We start from the raw sequence: 24,451 nt of genomic DNA, 5'->3' as shown, positions 1-24,451 counted from the left end.
CCCCCTCACTGCCCCCCGCCCAGGGTATGAGACAACCTTACGGGTGGAATTGCGGGATTGAGAATCTGGACCACTTGCAGAAAATTCGACTTTTTGTATCCAATGATGGAGTTAGAAGACAGTAAACCAGTCTCTTTCCCCGACAAAAAAGGAGGTGTTACATTTGCGTTGTCATCTGATGTTGAGGAAGTAACGCTACAACCCCTAATTAAAATTGCAACCATCAATGACGGCCAAGGTCAGCAAGCTGCTATTAAAACTCTGTGCGCACCGACCGAGCTGCTGGCAAGGCCACAGGCAGCGTTCTTCAGCGTTGGTCCACGAACATGAGAGGATGGCAGCAGTGAAAGGGGAGCAGCTCCAGAACAGGGGCAGAGCCGCGGGATTTAACCTGCAGCGGGGAGGCGGTGGGGCAGCGGGGAAGGTGCAGGGCCCGGGCCGCAGCAGCTGCGGCACATCACGGCTCCAGCAAGGAGCTATCAAGGACACAGAAATGCTGGTTTTTTCTGTCCTGCCACGGGCTTCCAGGATTTGCAGGAAATTTTCCTCCAGGCCAAGCAGGAAAAGCATCCCAACAAAGCATTTTACAAAAATTAAGGATGGCAAACCTTTGTGAAACAGTGAGATTCAGTCAAATCCAGTGGTTTCACATGGATACCGGGATGCATGGCTCCTGCTGTGGCAATTACCTTCCATTCTATGCCAATCAGAACAAGCACTGCCAGAAGCAGCCCAGACTCACAACAAGCCCGTACAGCTAATGAGCCCCTGTCTATCTGTGTTTAAGCTGGCTGCCTTCCTCCTTATAAACACCACTTCAGAGCAGCACTGCCTACTTCTAGTCCCCTATTAAAAGCAAAAGTATTTTTATCACTCTTCAGCAAGATGCAGTGCTCTTTCTTACCAAAACCCCAATTACCATATCGCAGACTCCAGTTAAATATTAACAGGTAAAACTCCCCCTAAACCTGCTTAACTCTGGGTTCACATCTAAAGGGTTAGGAACACAGCTGAGAGCACACTAATTGCTGACAAATGTCATCTTAGACCAGTCCTATTACATAGTCATGGACACCATTTAATCCCCCTTGGAAGAGGTTTAAGCAAAAAGACACCTCTCTGGGCTTGAGATAGGACTCAAGCCATTATTGTTGTCCACTTGACAGCTAAAAATGACAGTAGCTATTAATCATCCTTCAAGATAAGCCTGAGTTATGCATATATGAGTGTAGCAGAAAAGCACTGTAGCCTGTTACTTATAAAGGTTTGGTTGTCAAAGTTGTTTTTAAAAGGCACTGAATTGGTCAAAAGGCTGTTGATAATAACTGACCAATAACTGGCATTGCTAAAGAAGAACATTACGTATGTGATCAGTTCAAAAAGGAAAATGAAATTAGCAACGAGTGGGTCAATACTGATTCATCCGAAACCAGGCTTGATTCAATCTCTGTTACTCACCACTTTTGGGGACAGACAGACTTTTAAAAAGACGAAACAGTATTACAGCCATCTCTCTCATCATCTAAACCTGCAGAATCCCTTCTTGGATCACTCTGCTTCTGATGACAAAACTGTTTGGGCCTATGCAGTAGCTGCAGCTGTGCCTACCCAGGACCAGCCAGGAGTAAGACAGCATGCAGTGTGTTCAGCAGTTGGCCCTGGACCCTTCAGCCTTCCAGTTACCTCAGGCATTGCTGCATACACCCCAGCATTCACACATACAGCCTGCAGATACCCCTGCAGCTGCCCTCAGACATTCCTTCTGTCCTGTAGCTGGCCTTGGGTCCTCAGCCTCCTGGTAGGAACAGCTTCAAACAGCTGCCTCTGTACCTGCTCCAGGAAAGATGCATGCAAGAATTTGCAACTGAAGCCACATTTTACATTCGTTATCTATTTTTCATCTTGTGTATCCTGTTTTGCAAGGACCTACAGCAACAATTTCAGCTCAAACTTTCCCCTCCTATATCCTCCAATGACCATTCTACAATGTCATCTTAAATACTGGCACAGATGACTTTTTTTCACTCTACCTGTTTCTAGAATGAGATCTGAACTGCTTTGCATTTCAAATGCCATCGGTTTTATTCACCCTACCTTTTTACCTTCAACAGAAGAAAAGCTTAATGATGATTTTGGCCAGGGGACCCTAAAGGAATATCTTAAGTGTAATTCTAAATCACTTTTGAAAATGGTTCTCCAGGATATTTGAAAATAAAGAGCTTAATGGTATTTGACTTTAGTTTGAAGGAACTTTACAAAGTTCAGACTCTATCACATCTCAACTGCTTGAATAAGGACATAGCACTCACATGCAGCATAGCTCCTCTCATGTGAAAAAGGGGCAAGGAACAAAACCGCAAGGCAAGCAAACTGAGACCAAGCCAGAAAACTGACAGGAAAAAAAATACTCTGCATTATATTTCCATATAGAATAAGCTTTACTAATTTTAAAAATAGCTCTGCTGAAAATTGTAGGGCTGAGTTTAGTACACGCCATATAGAATAAGCTTTACTAATTTTAAAAATAACTCTGCTGAAAATTGTAGGGTAGCAAAGCTGTAGAATACCTGCAGAATACAGCAACATGAAGTATTCACTTCAAAATACTCATCACAGCTGTCATCTTTATTCCTCCTTCGGTCCACAAGGGTTTGAGCATCTCACATAGACACCTACTCACTTAAACCACAGGGAAGGAGGCCTCTTGCTCAGACTGCAGGACGAAATCCATCTACAACTCTCCCGGTTTTAACTCCTGCTTTTCCGGAGCCGCTCTGCCGCGGTAATTCCCGCAGTCCCGGGCTGCGCCGCAGGGAGCGGCCACCCGAGGGCGCCGCCGCTCCCGCGTGTCCCGGGGGATCCGCCTCCCGCAGCCCTCCGGCACCGGGAATCTCGCGTTTACACGCCTTCCCTCCCTTTTTTATACACGCGTAACACACGGCAGCTCAAGCCAAGCCATTTGGCACTCGCAGGGTGCAAGGAGCGTTTGAAGCTAAAGCTGTTACGCCTTCCTAGGAATGGCACAAACAGAAGCGAGGAGCGGGTGGGGAGAGACGGGACATCAGCACTGCTCTGGGAAATGAGCTGGATTGGGTGAGGAAGCACTGACAGATTTCATTCACAGTGCAAGTACTCAACATGTATAAACATCAGTTTCTGAATACCGTGTTTAGCACACAACAGAACAGCCCGCTCCTACGTCGGTTTCAAGCCAACAGTAAGATCTCAAGCAGCATTCCTTAAAGCAGCAGCTTTTAGTCCTGCTCTATCACCTGATTAAACTGTGCAACTGCTCAAGTCAATGCTTCCCAGCTGGTAGGGCTAATTCATCACTGCACCCCTATAGAAAGGCTATTCATCAATTCCAGGATAAATAAATTCCCACCGATTCCTCTTTTCATTGTTCAGGTAGTTACATCTGTTACCTTAATGCAAATATAAATCCACTTGAAATTGCAAATTGAATCATAAATTAGGTCAAACTTCAAAAGGTAATGATTAATCAACTTCAGTAATGCAGTTTGCTTATTACTTTATCTCCACAGCCAGGTCCAAGATTTGTGAGAATGATCTCAGCCCTGCAGTTCTTTCCTTTAGCACTTCTGGTGGCACTGGAGATGGATCGAGTTTTTTACTGCTGCAGATCCTCTGTGTGTGTTTTAGAAGAGATGAGTGTATCTTAATGAACTATGCATACACACTAGAATAATTAGATTTTGCCTTTTTTTTTTATTAGTATTATTATTATTATTTCTACATTAGAGATTTTGTTCTGCTCACCCAGTGACCCTCAAACATACAAGCGAGCAGGTGCTGACAACCTGAAGCTGTAACTGAAACTTTAGTTCCAGATTTCCTTAAATTGCCCAATACAAGTTTCTTGTCACTGCCCTGGCCACAGTGGAGGCTGTTTTGGCTGAAACAGCTATCAGTGCTCTTCATCACAGCAGGGCAAGACAGATGGAGCTACCAGAGAGCCCCCACTGACAGCCAAGACGACCAAGGGACTGGAACACCTGACATGATGATAGAGCTGGGTCTGCTTAGAGCAGAGAAGAGAAGGCTCAGGGGAATCTCACCAATGTACTCACCTGAAGGGAACTATAAGAGAGATCCTTACAGTCTTGCCCAGGAGAAGAGGCAGTGGGGGCAAAAACACAAGAGGTTCGACCTCAACATAAAGGAAAAGTTATGGGGTCTCTACCTTTGCTACTTACATTAGGCAAAAGGTCCCCTTCCCCTGATTTCCACAGTGAGCTCGCCTTTCAGATTCTCTCCCTCTTCTCCCACCAGCACACAAACAGGGATGACGACAAGCAGATCCAGTCTCTTGGGTAGAAAGGTTATCACTCCAATGTGGTACAAAAGCCCCAAATACTCCATCAGGATTTCTAGTTCAGCATTCATGAAATGTTTAGCTGCTCCTGCCCAGACTGGGGCCCAGGACAGATGCAGTGCAGAAGTTACAAATGCAACAAGCAGCTTAACAACACCCACCTTGTTCCTGCAAACAGCTGAGGAAGTCACAACGCACGTAACACACAAATATACAAAGAGACCCCAGAATTTTATTAAAAGAAACATGTTCAAATGCAGCATTGAAAACAGAGAGAGCGGAATGCCAACAGTCAGAGAACTTATGCCGAGTTATGTTTTCTTTGACAAACTAGCACCATTGAATCACAAGTCACAGACTAATTTATTTCTAGAGGTTAAAAAACCTCCACCATTATAAAATTTCTATGAATTCTATTAAAAATTGGTTCTCAATTTACTACTCCTACAGAGATGAAAGCAGTCTGAAGTACAAGTTTTCATATCTACTCCTTGTTCAAATTACCCATAAAAGACAGTTTATTCTTAAGTCTAAACATCCTGATCAAGGGAAAAAAAAGTCTAAAAAGTGACCTCCACAAGTCTTTACAAACTAAACAAGTAAGAAAGACCTACTGTGTTATAAATATACACAGTACAATATGTACAAGTCTGGTCTTACAAAAGAAGAGCTCCCTAGTCCATAAAAATACTAACTCAACTACAAAATTTTCTCAGTATTTAGTCAAGCTGTCTCAAGCAGTCACCATAGCAAATTCCTAAAACACTTATTTGTTCCACAGCACAACAGCTTGAACGTGTTCACAATGAGAAAGAGCCCAACACTTCACCATAAAACTGATTTCTAACCCTAATTTCCCACTCAGGTTTAGTGGTGCTGTTAGTGTTATATATTTTAATGCCACAAGACCTTTACATGTTTCTAGACTGTGTTTCAACTATTCAAAGTGCTGAAAGTGCGATCAAAGAGTAGAGTTTTGTATCCCTTTTCCAGTACACCCTTCTCTGGCACTGGCAACAATAGCCAAGGGTTTCTAGGTCTGTGAGGGCCAAAAGGCACACACTCATTTGTACGTGCTCAGGCAAGTATTCACACACAAATACATGCACTTTGCTTTACGGACCTGCCCCACAACATCAGAAGGCTTCCTCCAAGTAAGGAAATTCAAAATTTCCTTAAAAATGCCTTAATGTAGACACCTAGAATTCATGACCCTGACATGAACTGCTTAAAATGGCAGTGAGATGGTGGTGAAAAAAAAAAAAAAGTACTTTTGGCTTTAAACTTATGCTATCCAAGTATTGCTCTGGAACAGAGAAACACAAAGTCTATGCTCTCTCACTCTATCAAGCAAGCGGCAGGTTACATTCACCCACGTGATTTATCACAACAGTTAACAGCATTTGTGAGCATACACATACACATAACCCTTGGCATTTGTTCTTCTACTTAAGGCCATCTGCAGCCTGAATGAAAATAAAACTATTTGAAGAATGCTTCAACCATTACCCTTCTGTACTTACACATACAAGAAGTAACAAAACTGAGTTGTGCCTCCACCAGAAAACAGATCACTGACACAAGTTAACACTGCCTCCTTTCCTCCTCCCTTCTCTACAGTGCTCTCCTACGACATGCATCATAGTAGCTAGTACTGTTAAAAATCAAGAACATATCCCTCTTGACAAAGTTGACGAATTTTTCTAGTGGGCACATTGGCTTGCTGGACCGTTTATAATGATCCTTGCAAAATGAGGTCTGGAATGTGACATCAGCACCGTTGTACAGGATGCGGATAAAGTGTTCTTTGGGCCTCTTCCCATCCTGCCACAGCTCAAAAACTAATCTGGCAGCAAATCTGGGAAATCTGGCCTCTGTAATGCCCAAGGCACTGAGAACAGGGGACAAGGTGACATCATGCGCAGAGTAGAGAACAAACACTTCTTCCTTCTTGCCTTCTGCAATACGCTGCAGTCGATTGACAGTCTGGTTGAGGAGAGGATGAGTAGCCAATAGTGCATACAAGAAGTAAAGTTTTTTTTCCTGTCTTTCTCTCTCATCCTCCAGCTGATGTCTCTTGATTACTTTGAAGTGCTCCATACCAATGCAGCCAGTTTTGGTACATGGAAATGAGACATTATGACAAAAATAGCACAAGAGAGAATCTATTGGGTTAGAAGCTCTCAGCTGCCTGGTGGGAATGCCCACAATCTTTGCCATATCCACATATATTTTCTCCAAATCGTCGTTTTTCACCCGTAAGCTGTACTGCCTGCGCTGCTCCTCTTCTAGGTAGTGGTTTCTCATGGGACAGTCGCAGCTTCCCGAGCAGAAAATGGTGCTCCACTGGTGCCTCATGTTGATTTTCTTCCAGTCAAAATCTGGCAAAAAGGTGTAGAGCAGCGCCAAAGCACTCTGCAGGGTTCGGCTTTTCCCTGTGGTCTCCAAGTAGAGCTGCTTGGCTGTCCAATCACCAGGGAGCAGTTTGTGTTTGTTGATATAAATTTCTCGGAGCAGTTGTCCATTTCGCAAATGTTGTACAACCCCTGAATTTAGAACAAATTCACATGATTAGAATCTTTGCAGTTTTGAGAAAAAGAATTACAGCTAGCAGCCTTACTGATAAATGAACAATAAGTTAAAAGGTTATAAACTTACAAAACTGAACTTCACTTGTGACTGACTATTAGGAAAACTGTCTGAAACATGAGAAACCTGCTATTCTTCAGTATCTCTCAGATTCTAGGAACTAACCTGAAATATAGAAAAGAAGTTGGTTCTATCAGATTTGTTTAAAACCTTAAGTGGTTTAATATTTATTCCTTGGACAGACTGATTGTGTCTAACATGACTATAAAAGTAAGGTGTTTTTGAAGACTGCACCTGAGTCAGGTTTTCAGGCAGGCAGAGAATGCTGTGTCCCTGAAAATTTATGCCAGCCAATAAAACCACCAGCAGTCAGGAAACAAATACACAGAATGTAAACTAGTGTGTAAACTCAAAGAACAGTGGTGAGGTGCAGTAATTGCATCGAACTTCCTTCTCCATCTTCCTTTGGGGAGAATTTAAACTGCTTGGTAATTTATGCTAAGCTCTGCCTTTATCCAGTTGGAAAGGGAGAGTGTATCCTTCTCATGTGCCAAAAACCTCTACTCCAGTATTCGCATTTCTTGCACTAACCTCTCACAGCAGCAAAGCAATGGGCATGAACCCTTTATGCACTAGAACACCTTTACATAACTTGCTACAGGCCACAGGAGTCTCTAGATGCCAGCTCAGTTACACAATCCATGTACTGTGTGCAATTTCACACACAACATTATATTTATTGTTAGGAAGCGTTCTGTGATGTCCTGCCTTGCTTTCTCCTCCTGGTATCACTTTGCAAGACTTGACAGTGACCAAGGATATCTCCCAAAGGGATCCCAGAACACACAAGGATCTGACAAGGGAAGAGATGTATAAAGCATTTCCACAGACCAAGCATCAGGTTTGTCTGCTACATCAGCATCTCTTGTAGGGGACAGAGGGTCCCTCTGAATCACAACCCTGTCAGTAACAGAGCACCAGATCTTCCTCAGGAGGGAGTGAACACTGCTGTTTGTCACAAGGGTAACAGTGCAACTGTGTGGTGTGTAGTAACCTGAAGGAAAGGTGCTCTGCCTTGCTACAAAGAAAGTTAAAAGAGATGCCAAGATTGACCAGTGTGTAACAGAGTTGTCAAGCTACAGGACAAAGCATGGTTTCTACAACTGCTGCCACTTTTACAGTAGAGAGTCTAATACTTTATCCATATCCCAGCATAGCACAGGATAGGACCAACATGATAAGTTTACATAAACAAGCATTTATTTCAATATAAAGAGAATCAGAAGATCCCTCTTCAAGCAGACTGTGTTTTACAGAGCAGAGGATGAGACAGAGCTGCTATGGGAACTCACCTATCTGCGTAAGCTCTCCCATTTCACATAGAGAATGACTGGGGAAGCGAGGCAGGCTGCTCAGGGAACCATCCATTTGGGCTGCAGACCCTTTGGACATATGCTTAATGAAGGCTTCAAGCTGAGGATGAGAAGGTTTCCTAGAGAGGTAAAAAACCAAAATGTGAAAACTTCCAAAAGCGTATGGGAAAGCAACTCGAGAGAGTCAAGTATTCCAAATATGTCAGCTCAGAAATTTCATGGTGTGAGGTTATTTCCCACTGAGACAACATCTGCTCTTAGTCAGGACTTTTCCAAGTATGGAAAAGAAATCTAACCACTTACTACCAACCAAAGAACTATAGGAAAACAGATGTCATGTTAAAATTATGATACCTTTCAGTAAGCAATTTAGAACAATATCTGGGGGTTGCTTTGAATTCAGTCACTAATACTGTTATGAATTAAAATGAAAAAGAAAAGAGATTTATAATTCCTTTAAAAACCCTGCAAACCTCTCTCCAGTTTCTGAAGTACCAACGCTCTTTAACAGTGCAGCCAAAGGCAGTAACATTCTAAAGGGGTTCAAATAACCAGTATTTTAAATAGATGATCTTGAAGGAATTCTCAGATTTTGTAATGTACAAAGCTGATTACAATCTCAGCTTTTATTTCTACTTCCTTCAGCCTCAAATCAATTAGAATGTGTAGTCTCAATTACATGGGACAGGAAAGTACCATTAAAACTGGAATAACTGGGGTACTGCACTTTTATCCAGGAAGAAAGAGGCCAACACTGCTGGACACTTACACAGGTAAGATACCCCCACCATGCAAGTGATGAATGCAGCTGGAAAAGAGATATTCACAAAAATGTCTGAGTTAACTCACTGAAACAGAGTTCAAGTCAGTGAAAGAATGCTTAGATCTCCCAAACTGTGCTGAAAATTTCAAATACACTACAGACTCAGCTCACTGTGGTACTGCTGTGCAGAAAGCTACAGGTACAAAAAAAAGCCCACAATGTAACCCAAAGGTAATCTGAACCTTTAAAAAATAAACCTGTGATCATGTTCCTACAGCAGAAATGCATTACATGAGTGGGGTCTTCTTTGTTAAATGTCAACAGTTACCAAAGGTCACACAGTCACCTCTCTAATTTTGTGCAAAACTAAATCAGAAACTGTTTGGCAACCCAACTCTGCCCTTGACGGTTCTTGTCTTAATAGGATGTTCAGCTTGAATACAGTTAATATATTTTCATGGTGCTTAAAAAAATAAAATATATATAGAAAATAAATTTTGTCAGGGATCTTTTACAGAAGTCTGGGACTTGTGTTTACTGTTCATATTTACATTTTTTAGAATGATAAACTACTTTTGATATAAAAACCTCAGGTCTTAAAAAGAAACCCAAGTTGCAGGACCCACCAGAGGGAGCAGTAACACCACTAAAGCAGGACTGAGTGTCTGGAATCAAAGTTTACTGAGACAAAGACATGCATGCTTACTTAGAAGAGCCAGCTGAGAAACTATCATACATGAGAGGACCTCTTGCAGAGCTATGCTCACAGCCTGCATAGACATGAGGGCTCGTAAGAATCTGTCTGTCAACAGAAAGGTAGCTCATATCATCTTATAAAATTGGAATTTTCCAGTATTTTATTTACATTCAGGAAAAAAACCATCCTGGCAGGAAAATGCTACAATTATGCCACAACTGCCAGTAAGAAAAAGAAAGGAAATGAGACAAAAAGCATAATGAGATTAAAAATCAGACTCATTTTTTCATTTTTACTTCAAATTAAAGGAAAACCAGCCAATTTATGATATTCTAAATCCACAGCTTCTTCTGTACATTGTAATTTTAGCAGGGCAAATGAAGATTAGTATTTGCAAAGCAGAAAAAGGAACGAAGCCTGGTTTACGTTTCTCAAGCAGCAGAGGCTTCCTGTTGTACAATCGTACATCAGAAGCTCACTCCAGCTCCAGAAGAAAATTTCCAAGAGAACATTTTGTACATCGCACTATTTTCACAGCCCAGCAGTGAAATCTAAAAATGGAAGAATTAAGTTGAGAAAATTAAATTACACCCATTAGCAAATGGCCTTTTAAGCTTATTACAGAGGTAGCAGGCTGAACCACCAATTTTCTAAATCTTGAACTTCACAAAATTCTACACGTGAATAAACTGACAATCAAAATTTTCCTTAAATGCTGTTCACTTAATTAACAAGTTCTGCAAATACATGTGATAGAAAACTAGAAAAACTGCATTATCCATTCTGCTTCTTTTTCTGCTTTGCTCACAAAAGCCTGAAAGAATTCTAACGGAATCCAACCTGTGCTGATAAAACTGCCAGCAATCACTTGTGGGAAGAAAGAAAGGAAAGAAGAAAGCAAAGTATTTATCTGTACTTTGCAAAAGGCATTTTCTGAAAAAATAGCACGCAAAATAAATTAACTTTCAAGACAAAATTAAAAAAGGGATGATAATTGACAAATTTATATTCCAGTGTATTAATACAGCGTATTAATAATATTAGATATGGAGATTCAAGTTACTTAACTTTGGATTACACTGTATTTAAAGTGAGCACAAAATAAACACATGCCTGCAGAAGTGCATTGTGAAATATGACTGTTGGACATCTTTCTGAATAGAAATTCAAATCTTACTTCTTGTTCAGTACATATCCCTGTACAACTGGGCAAACAAACACCCATTTTTCTCAGCAGCAGGATTTGCAGCAGCACTCAGGCTCCCAGCTGACAAAGCAATCCCCCTCCCACACCACGACTTGGCTTTTATTTAGAATATGAATCCTCCTGTTGAATTGGCCAATTTACAGATGCTGCAGGAGATGGAGTATCCAAGGCAACACGGCTGAGGCTGCTGGGGCTGTTGGAGCAGGAAGCAAAGGAAATTGCTCAGTTGTACAGTTGAAAAGACTGAATTACCCTTAAAATTTTATTTCCATTAAAATAATCACAAAATAAAAATGGGCTAAAGAGATATCCTTCTGTAATTTTCCTGGCATTACAATGGCAAGCTACCACATTTACAAAAGGTATTAGTATAAAAAAAATTTCATATTTTGTCAGAAAATGGAACAGCTTTTCACTTAAACCCACTAACAATAGCCACACTTCCCAATTTTAACATTTGGTTCCTTTATTTAAAATCTGTTAACATGCCTTTTAATGATTTTATTTATGTACAATAGAATAAATTTTATCTGTAACAAAACTGAGGATGCTTCTTTTCCCTCAAATAATTAATTCAGGCGACCTTTTTGTTATTTACGAACTAAACACTGGGATAATAGATCCCAGATTTAATACTCTGGTTTTCATGCACTAGCATTAAGATGGACCAACATTTAAATCCTTAATCAACATTTAAATATCTTATTTGCAAAGGTCTTAAAATGCTTTAATACTGAAATATCACCTCTTTATTGCTACAGTGTACATGGAAAGAAATATTGCACAACTATTTGAACTATATTATGTATTTCTGCCAGGAACAGAGCTGGCATCCTTCAATAAAATTTCCTTTTTCCTTAAGGAGTTGAGATGCATGGCAAAAGCTGAAAGGACCAGGCTTCTCACAAGGAGTTGCAGAGCCCTCAGTGCATCACTCAGTGAGTAAATGTGACCACACCAGGCTTCAGACACACAAACATGACCTTTCTGTGATTGTACAACGCAAGATTCTCCCTGCAAACTGTACCAAAAGCAAGTCCCTTTCTCTTTACTTAAAATGCAAAAAATCATTTTAGAACTTCAAGCAAAAATAACATGTGTTTTCTGTGAAGTTCAAGTAGGCAAAAAAAAAAAAAAGTGTGAGATCAAAGGACTACACAGTTTCCTTTTTAGAAGGAAAATGAATGGAAAGAGTCACTAAACCCAACAACAGATCACTGTAGTCTACAAGAGAGGTCCTAAGGCAGCAGTAGTACTGTTGGGGATTATTTATTCACAAAGGTCTCGCAGTTTTTACATTTTTATAACAAACTCCAGAGTGCTCCCCTGGCAGGGGCTTGGAATGAGAGGATCTGTGAGGTCCCTTCCAGCCCAAATTATTCCATGGCTCTGTAATTCCATCTACTTCACTGCTCTGAGTCTTCAAAGTCAGCAGAGGCCTCAGGAGACCTTTCTTCAGCTGATGCTGGTCTGGATCCTACTTTGACCTCACCCCAAGTCAAACCCACAGCCCCTTTAGCTCACAGTATGATGGTTGTCTCATCTCCCACCTCCCAGCTCATTTTTGTGGCAGTTTCAAAACATGTGCATACTGAACCTAAAATTTCAGTATTTGTTACTAAGCTTCTTATGATTAACATCAACACCTCTCAAAATGCCTTCAAGTATATGCTAATTAACACAGCTTACTATCAAATTATAGCAGTCTTCTGAAATCATTTCAGCATCTTCCAAAAAGCATTTCTTCTCTCTCATATACAAACTCAGTGAAGAAACTGTATATTTTTTTACATTTGACACTATAAATGTGAGCTACATAAGGAAAAAAACGTGTGGGATTAATTTATTTCCCCCATAAGCGAACACTACAATGAAAGGATTTTCATAACATCATTCAAGTCATTTTCTTGAGGAAAAAGTATGTGTTATTTGGTTCCCTCTGGAAATTTGCATCCAGAACAATAAAAATGATAATAATAATATTAATTGAAGTTTTAGATGGAAGAATCTCCAAAGCATTTAATCCATTTGCTTATATTCATTCCACATTTATATGTCACAATCCATAATTCACAAAACCCAAGCGTGACCTCAAGGCTATTTTGCATATCCATTAGAAGTCCATGGGGCTGTGGCATAATCTGCTTAATTAATGAATTCCATCAGCCGAATGCCAAGTCAAATAAAGAGCAGCCTGCATATGAGCAGCTTGCTTATCTGATGTTGTGAGTCCAGAAAGCTTAAACAAGCCAGACTTTCCATCAGGCATCTCAACTCAACTGCACAGCAGCAAGAAACCCTCAGTTCAAAGGCAGCGATTACAGACCCTGTCACACTCCCCATATAAATACACTGACAATCGAGCACCCAAAAACCCTCAGTTCAAAGGCAGCGATTACAGACCCCATATAAATACACTGACAATCGAGCACCCAGTTTACATCACAAAGGAATACAAGCCTGACAGCCAAACACAGCAAATAGCTTCCTGATGCTGAAGTAATAAATGTTCCATTCAAAACAATGGCTGATTTCTAGATTTATTCAGTAAGGTCAGCTTTAACACATCTGGACAGAATGGTGCAGAGCCAACTCTTTTAATCTTTCTGATGCCTTAAATTAGGAGAGGAGATGCTATTTTACATACATTCTGTTCTTGAGGAGACAAGGTCGTTCAGGGGCTGTGAGTGGTAAGGGCTGTGTCATCTACACACTGATGCTCTAATGCTTCATAAATCAGTGAGAGCCACAGGCATTCCCCCTCTGGCCTCCTCAGAGCCTGGCTGTGCCCTCTTAACTGCTCCATTTGGTCATTCTGTGTCAAAGCCACACTACTCCCTTGCCTTTTATGGATAGTTTTTCTGACTCCAGGGCCTTCATGTTGTAGTCCTTGCCTGAAACTGAAGTGGAAACAGCTATAAAAGCTTCTCTGACAAATACAAAACTGAGGTCTCCTGTGGCACACTGAGAAACACAGCTACTCATCCAACACTGTCACTTGCAGTTAACATCTTTTCAATAAAGCTCTCTCACATACATTCTAACATGACAGATATAAAGAAAGATCAGACGATCAGAGCCTTTAGGAACTCCAATAGAAATCTGGATCATATTTCTCTACTTAGTATTTCATGCTGGAAATAATCTCACCCTTTACAGGCAGGTCATTAAAAATGTTATCACAGCTATTAGCACGCAATTCATTTTCCATCTTGTTAGAAAAATTAATTTCCCACTCCACTCTATGGCTGGACTCCAGATAACTGGAGTTTGGTCTCCTCTCTGCAATCTCAGGAATGCACATCTCATTTCAGGAAGCCACTCAGTTTGCAGCAGACACAGAGTGCTTCTGGGTTTAGGTACCGCTCAAGGAAATCCAACTTCTCTTGGAGGATGTTGGATCAGACCACTGAATAACACCTCTTGACAGAACAGGCACTTTGGTGGAAGCTGAAGTGTGAACACAGAAAAGCAGCAGCCAATGTCTGGCCTCCTGGGCTGCCAGTGCACACATGTTCAGTTTTTTATCCACCAGAATGCCCAAGTCTTCTGCAAGTCTGTTCTCAGTGATTTCTCCCAGTCTGTCCCCATGTCTGGGATTGCCCTGACCCAGGGGAACTTCTTGACCCTCTGGAGTTTCTCATGGACCCATTTCTCAAGCTGGACACAAATTTCTTGTCACTGCAAAGTTACCAAGGATGCACTTGCTTCCACTGTCCGTGTTAGTAATGAAGGTATCGAAGAGCACCAGTCCCAGAGCCCTGAGGGACACCACTCATCACTGGCCTCCACCTGAACATAGAGCTACTGATCACCTCTGCATGCATTCAGTCAATTCCTCACCCACTGAACAGTCCACCCTTCCAATCCACATCTCTCCAATTTGGAGTTAAGGATGCCATGTGGGACCACACTGAAAGCCTTACAGAACTCCAGGTAGATGACACTGGTCAGTCTTCCCTTGACCACTGTCTCAGTCACCCCATCATAGAAGGCCACCAGACTGGTCAGGCATATGTGCCTTGAGTAAAGCTGTGCTGGCTGCCTTGGATCATCTCCTTGTCTTGCACATGCCTAAAAACTCCTTCCATGAAGATCTGCTCTATGATCCTCCCAGGCACTGAGGTGAAATGCACTTTCAGTGTGGCATTAACACCTCCAGCACAAAAGTAAAGCCATTTGTGAATAAAGAAATAACGTTCTTGCTTTTCTGGTGTGGAATTAAAGACAGAGGAGACTTCATGCCATTCTGGAAAAAGGTAGTTATGGTCCATCTACACTGCTTTGTGTACCTACTGTGCCTCTTTTCCTGAGCGATGTAGGCAGGAACACAACACACAGCCCTCAGCCACTGAAATCTCCACACCTGACACTGCTGAGGAGACAGCAGCATGAAGGGGTAGATTTGTCCAGAGGTTTTCCTAACATATCTTGGTATTTTTCTTTTAAGTATTCAGTAGGTTCACTTGCAAGTCCTCTGTTGGAAAAGTCATCATCATCATCATCCTACTTAAAAGTACTTACATGTAATCAAAGAAGCCATGTTGGGAAATTACATCATCACTGGTTTTTTCTATTGCTGTACACTATAATTTATCTGTATCAGTGAATAAAATCTAAACAAAAAGGAAGATTCTGCCACAAAGAAGCAGTTCAGATCATATCTGCACTCAAAGTGATTCAGGTGTGATAAGAGTTTTCAGCAGCCTACAAAGACATGATGTTAGACAGAAGCACTATACTGAAACAGAAAGGAAAATGATGTTTTAGTGGCAGTTAGACACAACTTACATGTGACAGTTCTAAACAGTGAGAGGTAACTACAGGAAAGGGGTAGTTTTCAAGTAACAAACAGTAGCACTTTCTGTTAACTTTTATTTTAATAGTTAAATGTACAACTCCCATTTTTTCCCGAATTTTGACCCAAATCATTAAGGGAAAACTCTGATAGCCTAGATTTCTGAAGAGTAAAAGAAAAAATAATGTAAAATACAAATATAAATTTTCTTATGGTATTGCTGAACTGCCTGAGAGCTTTTCGTATTCAGATGAAGGGAAGCATGCTGGGCTGAAATGGAAGAGACCACCTCAAACAACGCACTTACATTTTCAAAACGTAGAAACTTTTCTAAGAGGAATGGCAACCTAAATATCCAACTAAATAGCTTTTGCTTTTTAAAAAAACATGAAGAACTTACTCTGGTCTGAACTGGTAACATGTAATAGTTGTTTCACAGAAAATACTGTGCACCACTGATACAGGGGTTGTTTTTTTAAACCACGGTAATACACAATGGTCAGAAGTCACAATGTGCTTCAGGCTGCACAACTTGTTTCCTGAAGAGGAAAAAAATTATTCTCAAGCAAAAAAAGAGCTTAGTAAAGACAAACTCCAAGAATTTTACCTGCTGGGCACCAACATACAGTCGATGTCAGGTCTCTTTGTCTTGGGAATGGCATATAGAGGATACCTATCACCATGTCGAATCAGCACGTGAACTGACACCAGCTTAAAATAATGAGGGGCATGACCTAAAGTGAAGAAAGGGAGAACAAAAACAAAAAAAAAAGAGAGAGAGAAAAAAGTTGCTACCTGCATACACTTTCTTTAATAAAAAAAGCAGGTATAATTAGCTTGATAGCTGTGGTATTGCAGTGAAAGAAAACATCCCTAGGAAAATACAACTTACCAACCCAAGAAGGATTTCACTTCAGATCGCAAGACACGTTATACAAGACTGAGGTTCTTAGCACATCTCCACAGTACATCTGAAGTCCACCAACCACACAAAACATTATTCAAGCACTGAACTCTGTCAACACAATAAGTTTATTCCACTTTCATAATGCCTCTCTTCCAGTCCCCATCATAATGATGGATTTTGCAGCATGTCTAATCTGGATCTTTTTGATATACTAGTTTGTGATTTATTTGATAAGCATTAGTAGGATATGCTAATGAAAGACTTCATTCAGACTCGCTGCAGCCGCTGTGGGGTAAAGAATGCAAATATGCCTTCTAGCTGACCATGTCTAATGGCTTGGAATTCCAAAATTAATTGCTTCTGTGGGGGGTTTCTTCCAGAATTCCAAGTCAACTGTTTGAAATGCAGCCGACTTGCACCAGGAATTACAATTCAAACATTAAATATCTACACCTCTCCCAACCCTTTCAATCCTAGGCCTATAGCTGACCATTGGCTGGAGACAGAACCATTTCCAAAAATCAAGACAACAGAGAGGATACAAAGGGAAGGAAAGAGCAGGAGCATGTTTTGAATGATTTAACATAATTCGGCAACCAGCTGGCATTTGCTGCACCTTTTCCAAGCACCAATGAACTGACAATACACAGTTATCACTTCTAATAACAGCACATAGAAACAAGCAGCTTGGCTGAGGTCTGCCCTCCCAAAGCTTACCTTCCATGCTGCGCTCAGCAATGGTGGGAATATTGCAGTAAACATGAGCTTCGTAAACGGGGTCTATGGCAGGAGGCTCTGTCAGCAAATCGGGCATTATTCTCTTCCGGCTCTTAGGATTCAACCCATCTTCCCTGACAGGGTTTACTGGGATTAAATGCACTGAAAGATACAAAACATACACCATGCATCTTCAGGAGAATTTAGGGACATACAGGATTATGACTTTTTAATCATTATTTTAAAGTAATTATGGATAAAGACTATGGTTTCCATGAAAGGACGTCTCTTGATAGTATACAACAACTTTGTTGTGACTTTTTTCCTGATTTACATAGCCCAGAAGAGCTTTTTGGCAAAGTCAATGCCAATGGCTTCAGAAGCAGATCTGGATGTAAAACAACTCTGGGTTTTGCACTTTTCTTGAAGCTGCTTTTTCTATCAGTCTCTGAGCATGAATCACAGAAAAAGGGCCACATAGGTCCGGCTGTCTCTCATCATTTTAACCTAAAAACTGACACTGAAGGACATCAGCAAAAGACACAGCACAGCTATGATGAGGGTAGTACAAGCCACTGGGAAAACAAAGTGGTCACAACTGAAGGAGCTGGATTATTCATCATTTTCTGCACTAATCCCTGCCCTTACATTGCTGCCTTGTCAACCTTAAACAGTCTGGCTTATCTAAAAAAAAAAAAAAAAAAAAAAAAAAGCACACAAAATGTATTTCTTGAAATGAAATTGATATTACCCAAAAGCTGTGGAACACAAAGAAATGCAGTAAACACACACAGAGGAGAAACTAACGGAAATACCACCACCAAGTCTTCTGACATGAAGATGAAAGTTGAAGCATATCTAAATGTAAGGCCAGAGTTGTAATGACCCTGCCTTGATGCAAAAGCCTCAGTCAATTTATGAGCCTGACCAGACTACACTTGTAGTAACAAATGCCTCTATTCTATTCTGTTTTCTGGTATTTTAATCAGAAGCTTTAGAGGCGAAAAACAGGAGGAAAAGCATTCACATTTTTACCCCATTAGTCTTCCATCTTGAGAGAAAAAGAAAAAAGAAAGAAAAGATGAGAGAACGAATTTGAAAGCAAAACTTTACTAATTCTTCTGCATCAGTTCCTCAGCTCCATCTTGACCTCCAGTTCCCATTTCAGAGGTGAATTTGTTCCCCAAAACAGAGTTGTGCTGACCAAGAAAACCAATGAAGACAGCAAACTAAAGCAAAACGCACATAGATTTTAAGAACATGTAGCCAGTAATAAAACACAGGCTCTTCATTCTTACACTACAATACACTACACTTGAAACGTTTTTATGTGGTTATTCTTTGTCTGCCAAAACCAGAACCCAAGCACCTTCCACAGCCTCACTAGTGCTGTTGACCAGGCCAGTACCTGCCAAGTGCAGCAACTTCAAACTTTTCATTAAGCTGTTTCAGATTTTGCTTTCAACTCCGTTTGGTGAGAATATTAAACCGTAATTTTGACTTTGGACACTTAAATTGCGGACCTCAGCTGCCATCCCAGCATTTACCTAACAGATTCATTTTTTTAGCTCCTTGCTTAGACTCACATTGTTTTGAGACATTGCAAATCCATGCCCAAGAAACTGGCAGTAACACAGAGCCTTGGTAATATCTATCAGAGGCTGGGAACTCTGGGGCTTGCAGCACATTTGTATTTGGGGTATAAATCCCAAACCCAAGAATGTGTTACAACAGTGACTGGACTCTGCAAATAAACACCACTACAGCCAGCAGTTGTCCACAGTACAAATGGAAAATTACAGGTACATTCTATTGGCCAAGTTTCCAAACCAGAAAGTTACAGGCAACTACTCCCAGCTTTCTGCAACAATTCTCTCTAGAGCAACCCACAAACTACATTGCTTCTGCTCCCTTAATATCACAGACACAGAGTTGGCTGAAATACTCAAGAGGTCACGTAGCTCAAGCCAGCTTAGACACAGGAGTGTTTCAGCAGACAGGGGAAACCATACCCCAACAGCAAAAACTCCAAGTTAACTCTGGGTCCTCAATTTTGGTGGGGAGATTTAAAAGCAAAATAAAGATTCTAATTTTTTTTTATCTAAGGCAGCTTTAGCCACATAAAACCCTGAACAGATCCCATTTTTGTACTGAGACTATTAAGGGCAGAAGCCAACAGATGCATACATCAGCTTATTAAAATCAAGTGCCTATGATTCCTAGGGCCAAATACATTGTCTGCAGAACGCAAGTCTCATTTCTAATCAAACTAATTTAATAAATCCCATAACACTGCCAGACAAATTTAAGAATAAGGAAAAGCACTAAATCTTACAGAGAAGCATCTACTCTAAAATATTAAAAATAAAACTGAATATTAAGAACAACATTGAATACTAAGAATAAAATTGAATATTAAAAGTAACACCTGCAGGACTGCCAGAATACATGCGTGCAGTTTAAAAAGCAACTAAAAGAACACTCTTAAAGCAGACTCTTAAGTCAGTACAGCAGCTATGGGTACAACTTAAAAATATTTTGTGGACTGAAAATGGACTCACAGATTAGAAACAACAATAGTTCATGTACTAGCTGGTAAATATTGTCGTTATTGTACAATGAATATGCTTGGCTTATGCCTGGGAAGAGGAAAGGACACATGATCGGCAGGATTTTCCTTTAACACACTGGAAATAACAAATGTTGGGTGAAAATAATAATGATAAAATCAGTCAAACCACCTATACAAACACCTTCTATTTAACATAGCTAAATAGAAAAAATAGCTAAATAGAAAAAAGAATTACATGAACTGGGCATCAGTCTCTACAGTCTCCTGGAAATCTCCATCAAGTACATATACATGAAAATAACAAGTATTTCAGAGTTGGGAGAATGGGGACAGCCAGGATGAGGGGGACAACAGGGAAGAATGACAACGTAAGACCAAGGAGAGATGAATGCCAGCTGGAGCTGCCTTCTCTTTGCTCAGCATGGTCACCCTGAAGAGCCCACCCAGCCACGCTGGTCCTCCTCACCCCTTGTTACAACTACTCAGAAGCTGGAACATCCCTGCAGTTTCAGAGCTTTGGGATGAGGATCCCAAGCAACACATCCTCTCTTTGTATTCTGGCTGCTGAAACAACAAAGGTATTTTCCATGCCCTTAGTTGTTTCTCAAATATTTCCTCATCTCCTACCATTCCCTGGACGTTGTTTGTGCCTCATGTACTTATGATGTTCTCCCCTTTCTCCCTCCCTTCTCATTTCAAGTATTTGGCCTTCATGCTCCCTTGCTGTCTTCATTTATCTCACTTCCTGGCTATCCAGTCCTGCTTTGCACACCTCATCTTCTCCAGCTCCTTTTGCACAGAAGGCTCAGTTTGTTTCTTCATTTTTGTACTCCCTGTACCACACAGAGCAGTTCTCTAAAGCTCTTTGAAGAGCTGACTCTCTGTATCCAAGTACTTCCCTGCTGAAGTCCCCCTCTGAAGTGTCAATCCCACCTCTGTCTCCCACGTGGGTTTTCTGGTCCGTTTGTAATGGGTAAACCTACAAACAGTATTGGACTGATACAGCTCAGAGAGGAAAGTGAAAAAATAAATAAAAATAAATTTTAGAAAGCCCCTCACAGGAAGCTGAAATTCATCTTTTTTTCCAAACTCAGTTGCTCTTCCAGATGTACAGCATTACAAGGTCAGAATAGTGCTACACAGTTTTCACATTGTTTTTTACAGCTTAGCACTATTTTATATGAATTTCTCTATTAGTTCACAGTAACATGAACTTGCCCAAAACAGAAGTCTGACAGTGTGCACACAGGCATACTTAAATCTATGATTAAGAGAGGTTTTGAACAGGATTTTTCCACTGCTGTGCCTTTCAAAGCTCATGTTTTACTATGACAGAAATACAACAATGTAAACCAGAAATGGAACAGATGATTTTGATGTGCATTTGCCTCAGCCAGAGCAGTTAATAAAACAGATCTGTAACATATTTTATCATCTAACTGGAAGCTTTGCCAACATGGGAACTATAAAGAATATGGACATATTATTACCGAGGTAGCTTGACAACAAAAAGGGAGAGACCATATTTTATTTCCCAATATTCATAAACTTATTTTTATAACTAAAGAAGCTACATAAAAACTACTTTGAAACAGTAATTCTGAAAAAGTTATAGCGAGGAAAAAAAGTAGAAAGTTACAGAAACAATAAAAGGAAAGAGAGCTCAACGCAACTCTTCCCAGGGTGCCACCAGGCTAAAATTGTGTGAAACATGAAATAAAACTAAACACATAGGCTGGTATCAGACAAAAGTAAGACCTGATGGAACAGTCAAACAGCAACTGCTGCCCTGTGAGACAGAAAGGCACTGGTCACACAGTATTACACCTAAATATTGCTGCAGAATCACTCCTTCAAGAATCCTTGCCGCTCCAAACGGAGATTATTTATTTTTTTAAGTCAACACAATTCAAAAGAAGTAAAATGCAAATTCTGATACTAAGTTTAATTAAACAAAAAACATCCAGGAACCTTTATTTTAAATCACACCACAGAACCTGAAGACCACATTCTAAAATGAAGTCAATAGCTTGTCTAAGAAACATCATTAAGAAACCCAGTGGCATCTCAAACATTATGAGCGTGGTTTTATTTCCAGTGCACATTAAGTATGACCTATTTAAAGAGCAACAAGTTGATTGTCTGACTTCCATACTCTCCCCAACCAAGTTCCTGAATGCCATGAAATATATAAAATCCCCCAAATATCAGACAAGTAGCTTCCAAGCAAGAGAGACAATCATTCAGAAGTGCTTTCAGTGGAACGATCGTAACAATTCCTACATAGCAACTAATCCCCTCTGGAAAAATGTCGAGTTTACCAAATCAGCTATTGTGCTCAGAAGCCAGCAGGGAGCCAGATACACATTAGGGCTACAAAACTGACATGAATTTGACAGAATTCAGTACAGCAGAAAACCAAACACAAAGCAAAGTGAAATTCTTGTAGAAAGAACACCAAATTAAATGCTAAATGACTTAATTATCAATTTTTCTCCCTCCTGTAGTCCTACTTTGATCTTGAGATACAAAAGGTAGCAGCACTGTTCACCAAGAAGAACACATTCATCCATGAAAAAGAATCAACATTTACCTAAAACCAGAAAGATGGGCAATAAAACCAGTTTCCACTGCTGTTTTTCCTTGTAGCTCCAACCAGCCTGAGAAGCAGCAGCACAAGTAGCCATGTTAGTCCTGATCTTCTGACTTAACAGAGAGCTGAAATTTTCATCTTTTATAATACAGAAGGTTCTTTCAGCCCCATGCAAACATACTATTTAAAACAGTCAAATAGAAATGCAGCCACACAGCAGAAATGAAAAACAGCAACCCCACTGTAAGTAACCTTATGCTGATGGGTAAAGAAAAGCAAACACGCATGTCAGAGAGCACAAAAAGTTATTTATACACTTCCACCTTTCCCCCCACCCCTTTCTGCTCCTACCAGGCTGCCTAGCACAGAGCAGAACGCTCAGGCTTCTGAAAGCCTGGTGATGAATGTGGACTTCATAGATTCATAGGATCATTAAGGCTGGAAAAGACTTTTAAGACCACTGAATCCAGTTGTTAACCCCACTAAAACCTGTCCCCAAGTGCCACATCCACACATTTTTCCTCATATCCAATCTACACCTCCCCCAGCACAACTTTAGGCAATTTCCTCTTGTTCTGTCACTTGATACCTGGGAGAAGAGACTGATCCCCACCTGGCTACAACCTCCTTTCAGGTGGTTGTAGAGAGAGATAAGGTCCCTCTGAGCCTCCTTTCATCCAGGTTAAACACCCCAGCTCTTCTTCTAGTTGCTCTCTCCCTGAAAAAACAGTAGTGTATGGAAGAACAACCCAAAAGAGGCAGGAATTCTTGAAAGCAATTGAGGTGGGGAGAAAAGGTAAAGAAAAACAATCTGGAAAAAGCAGCTAAGGCACACCAACGCTGAAGGTACGCTGCCAGTGGGGAAATGAAGCAGCATGAGCACAGCACTGCCAGAGCTCTGACATCCTGTAATCCTGGGTATGATCCCTGCAAGTCCCAGGTAAGGTCCCTGAAAAGCCCCAGGTGTGGTCCTGGCAAACCCCACCCTCGTGCCCGACCAGCACACCCCCCAGGATCTGCCTTGGATTGCAAATGCACATCTGGGTATCAATGAAGTTCAAATGCACCTGTGTGACACACAACAGCACCTTTCTCATTTTCTTCTTTTGTACAGCTAAATAAAGGCTTTGACTGGCTCAAAGGTAAGATCTGTATTAACAGCAAGGGCTTTCATCCATAATGCATAAGGCCACAGTCACTAATGTGCTGTATTTGAATGCTGAGTAATCACACAAAAAAAGGCTTATTAACCTACCACTGGTCAAACTATCAAGTATTACTATGAAAAATAACCATAAAAGTCTTTAAAAAGGCTTTCTAAGCCTGTGAACATAAGCTTCTAAGCTTTATATTTTATATTTATATAAAATATAAATGGAGCTACTAAACTTCTACAGTCTTAAATTTTCACTGGCTTTTAGTATATTAAGAACATGTAGTTTAATTAAGCAAAAAAAGCCAGTAATTTTTATTTTAAATCAAACCTCTTGCCCTATAGAACCTGAGGAGGAATTTTTTTTATATGTGAGACCTGTCCACACTGAACCTAAGAAGAAGTGACAGTCGAAAAAGTGACAGTCACAGAATCACAGTCATCAGTGTCTTTGCAGTCTCTATCCCTTAACCACTTCTTTCACCACAACTCTGCTTCCCCAAGGATTTGCCCTTCCATTTTCTCCACTTTGGCTGAGTGTCCTGCCTGTTAAGGAGCAAGTGGAGCAAGGGGCCCTAAAGCACAGATGTGTTCACAGGCATCCACAGCCCTCTCTACTACAGAACAGGCTCTGAGCTTCAAGGTCTTCTTCCCACAGAGCTGCTAAATTCTCTGAGCACAACTACAAAGGAGAAAAAAAAGAGTGAAGGGAGCTATGGGGGAGGTGGGTAACAGAGAGAAGAACA

At 40.7% G+C, this 24,451-nt stretch overlaps 1 protein-coding gene across 3 annotated transcripts in view; it reads right to left on the bottom strand.

The window, feature by feature from the left end:
* Window positions 1–4,548: 4,548 nt before the first annotated feature.
* The window catches only part of PXYLP1 (2-phosphoxylose phosphatase 1), a 34,385-nt gene continuing 14,482 nt past the window's right edge, over window positions 4,549–24,451 (bottom strand). The window contains exons 1-5 of one of the 3 annotated variants that reach the window (XM_017728850.1): window positions 22,553–22,732; window positions 17,388–17,549; window positions 16,371–16,497; window positions 8,278–8,417; window positions 4,549–6,882 (exon numbers count right to left, since the gene is read on the bottom strand). In XM_017728850.1, coding sequence (XP_017584339.1) covers window positions 5,951–6,882; window positions 8,278–8,417; window positions 16,371–16,497; window positions 17,388–17,549; window positions 22,553–22,646 — 1,455 coding nt within the window. In that variant the 5' untranslated portion in view covers window positions 22,647–22,732 and the 3' untranslated portion in view covers window positions 4,549–5,950. Of the gene's footprint in view, window positions 6,883–8,277; window positions 8,418–9,767; window positions 11,159–16,370; window positions 16,498–17,387; window positions 17,550–22,552; window positions 22,733–24,451 lie in introns of those variants that run through there. The other 2 variants (XM_008629562.2, XM_017728851.1) reach the window with 2 other exon arrangements.

The sequence above is a fragment of the Corvus brachyrhynchos genome, unplaced genomic scaffold, assembly GCF_000691975.1.
Source record: "Corvus brachyrhynchos isolate BGI_N302 unplaced genomic scaffold, ASM69197v1 scaffold223, whole genome shotgun sequence".
Taxonomy (NCBI): Eukaryota; Metazoa; Chordata; class Aves; order Passeriformes; family Corvidae; genus Corvus; species Corvus brachyrhynchos.
The sequence above is the reverse complement of the archived record's forward strand: the minus strand, read 5'-3'. Positions and strand labels throughout refer to the sequence as shown.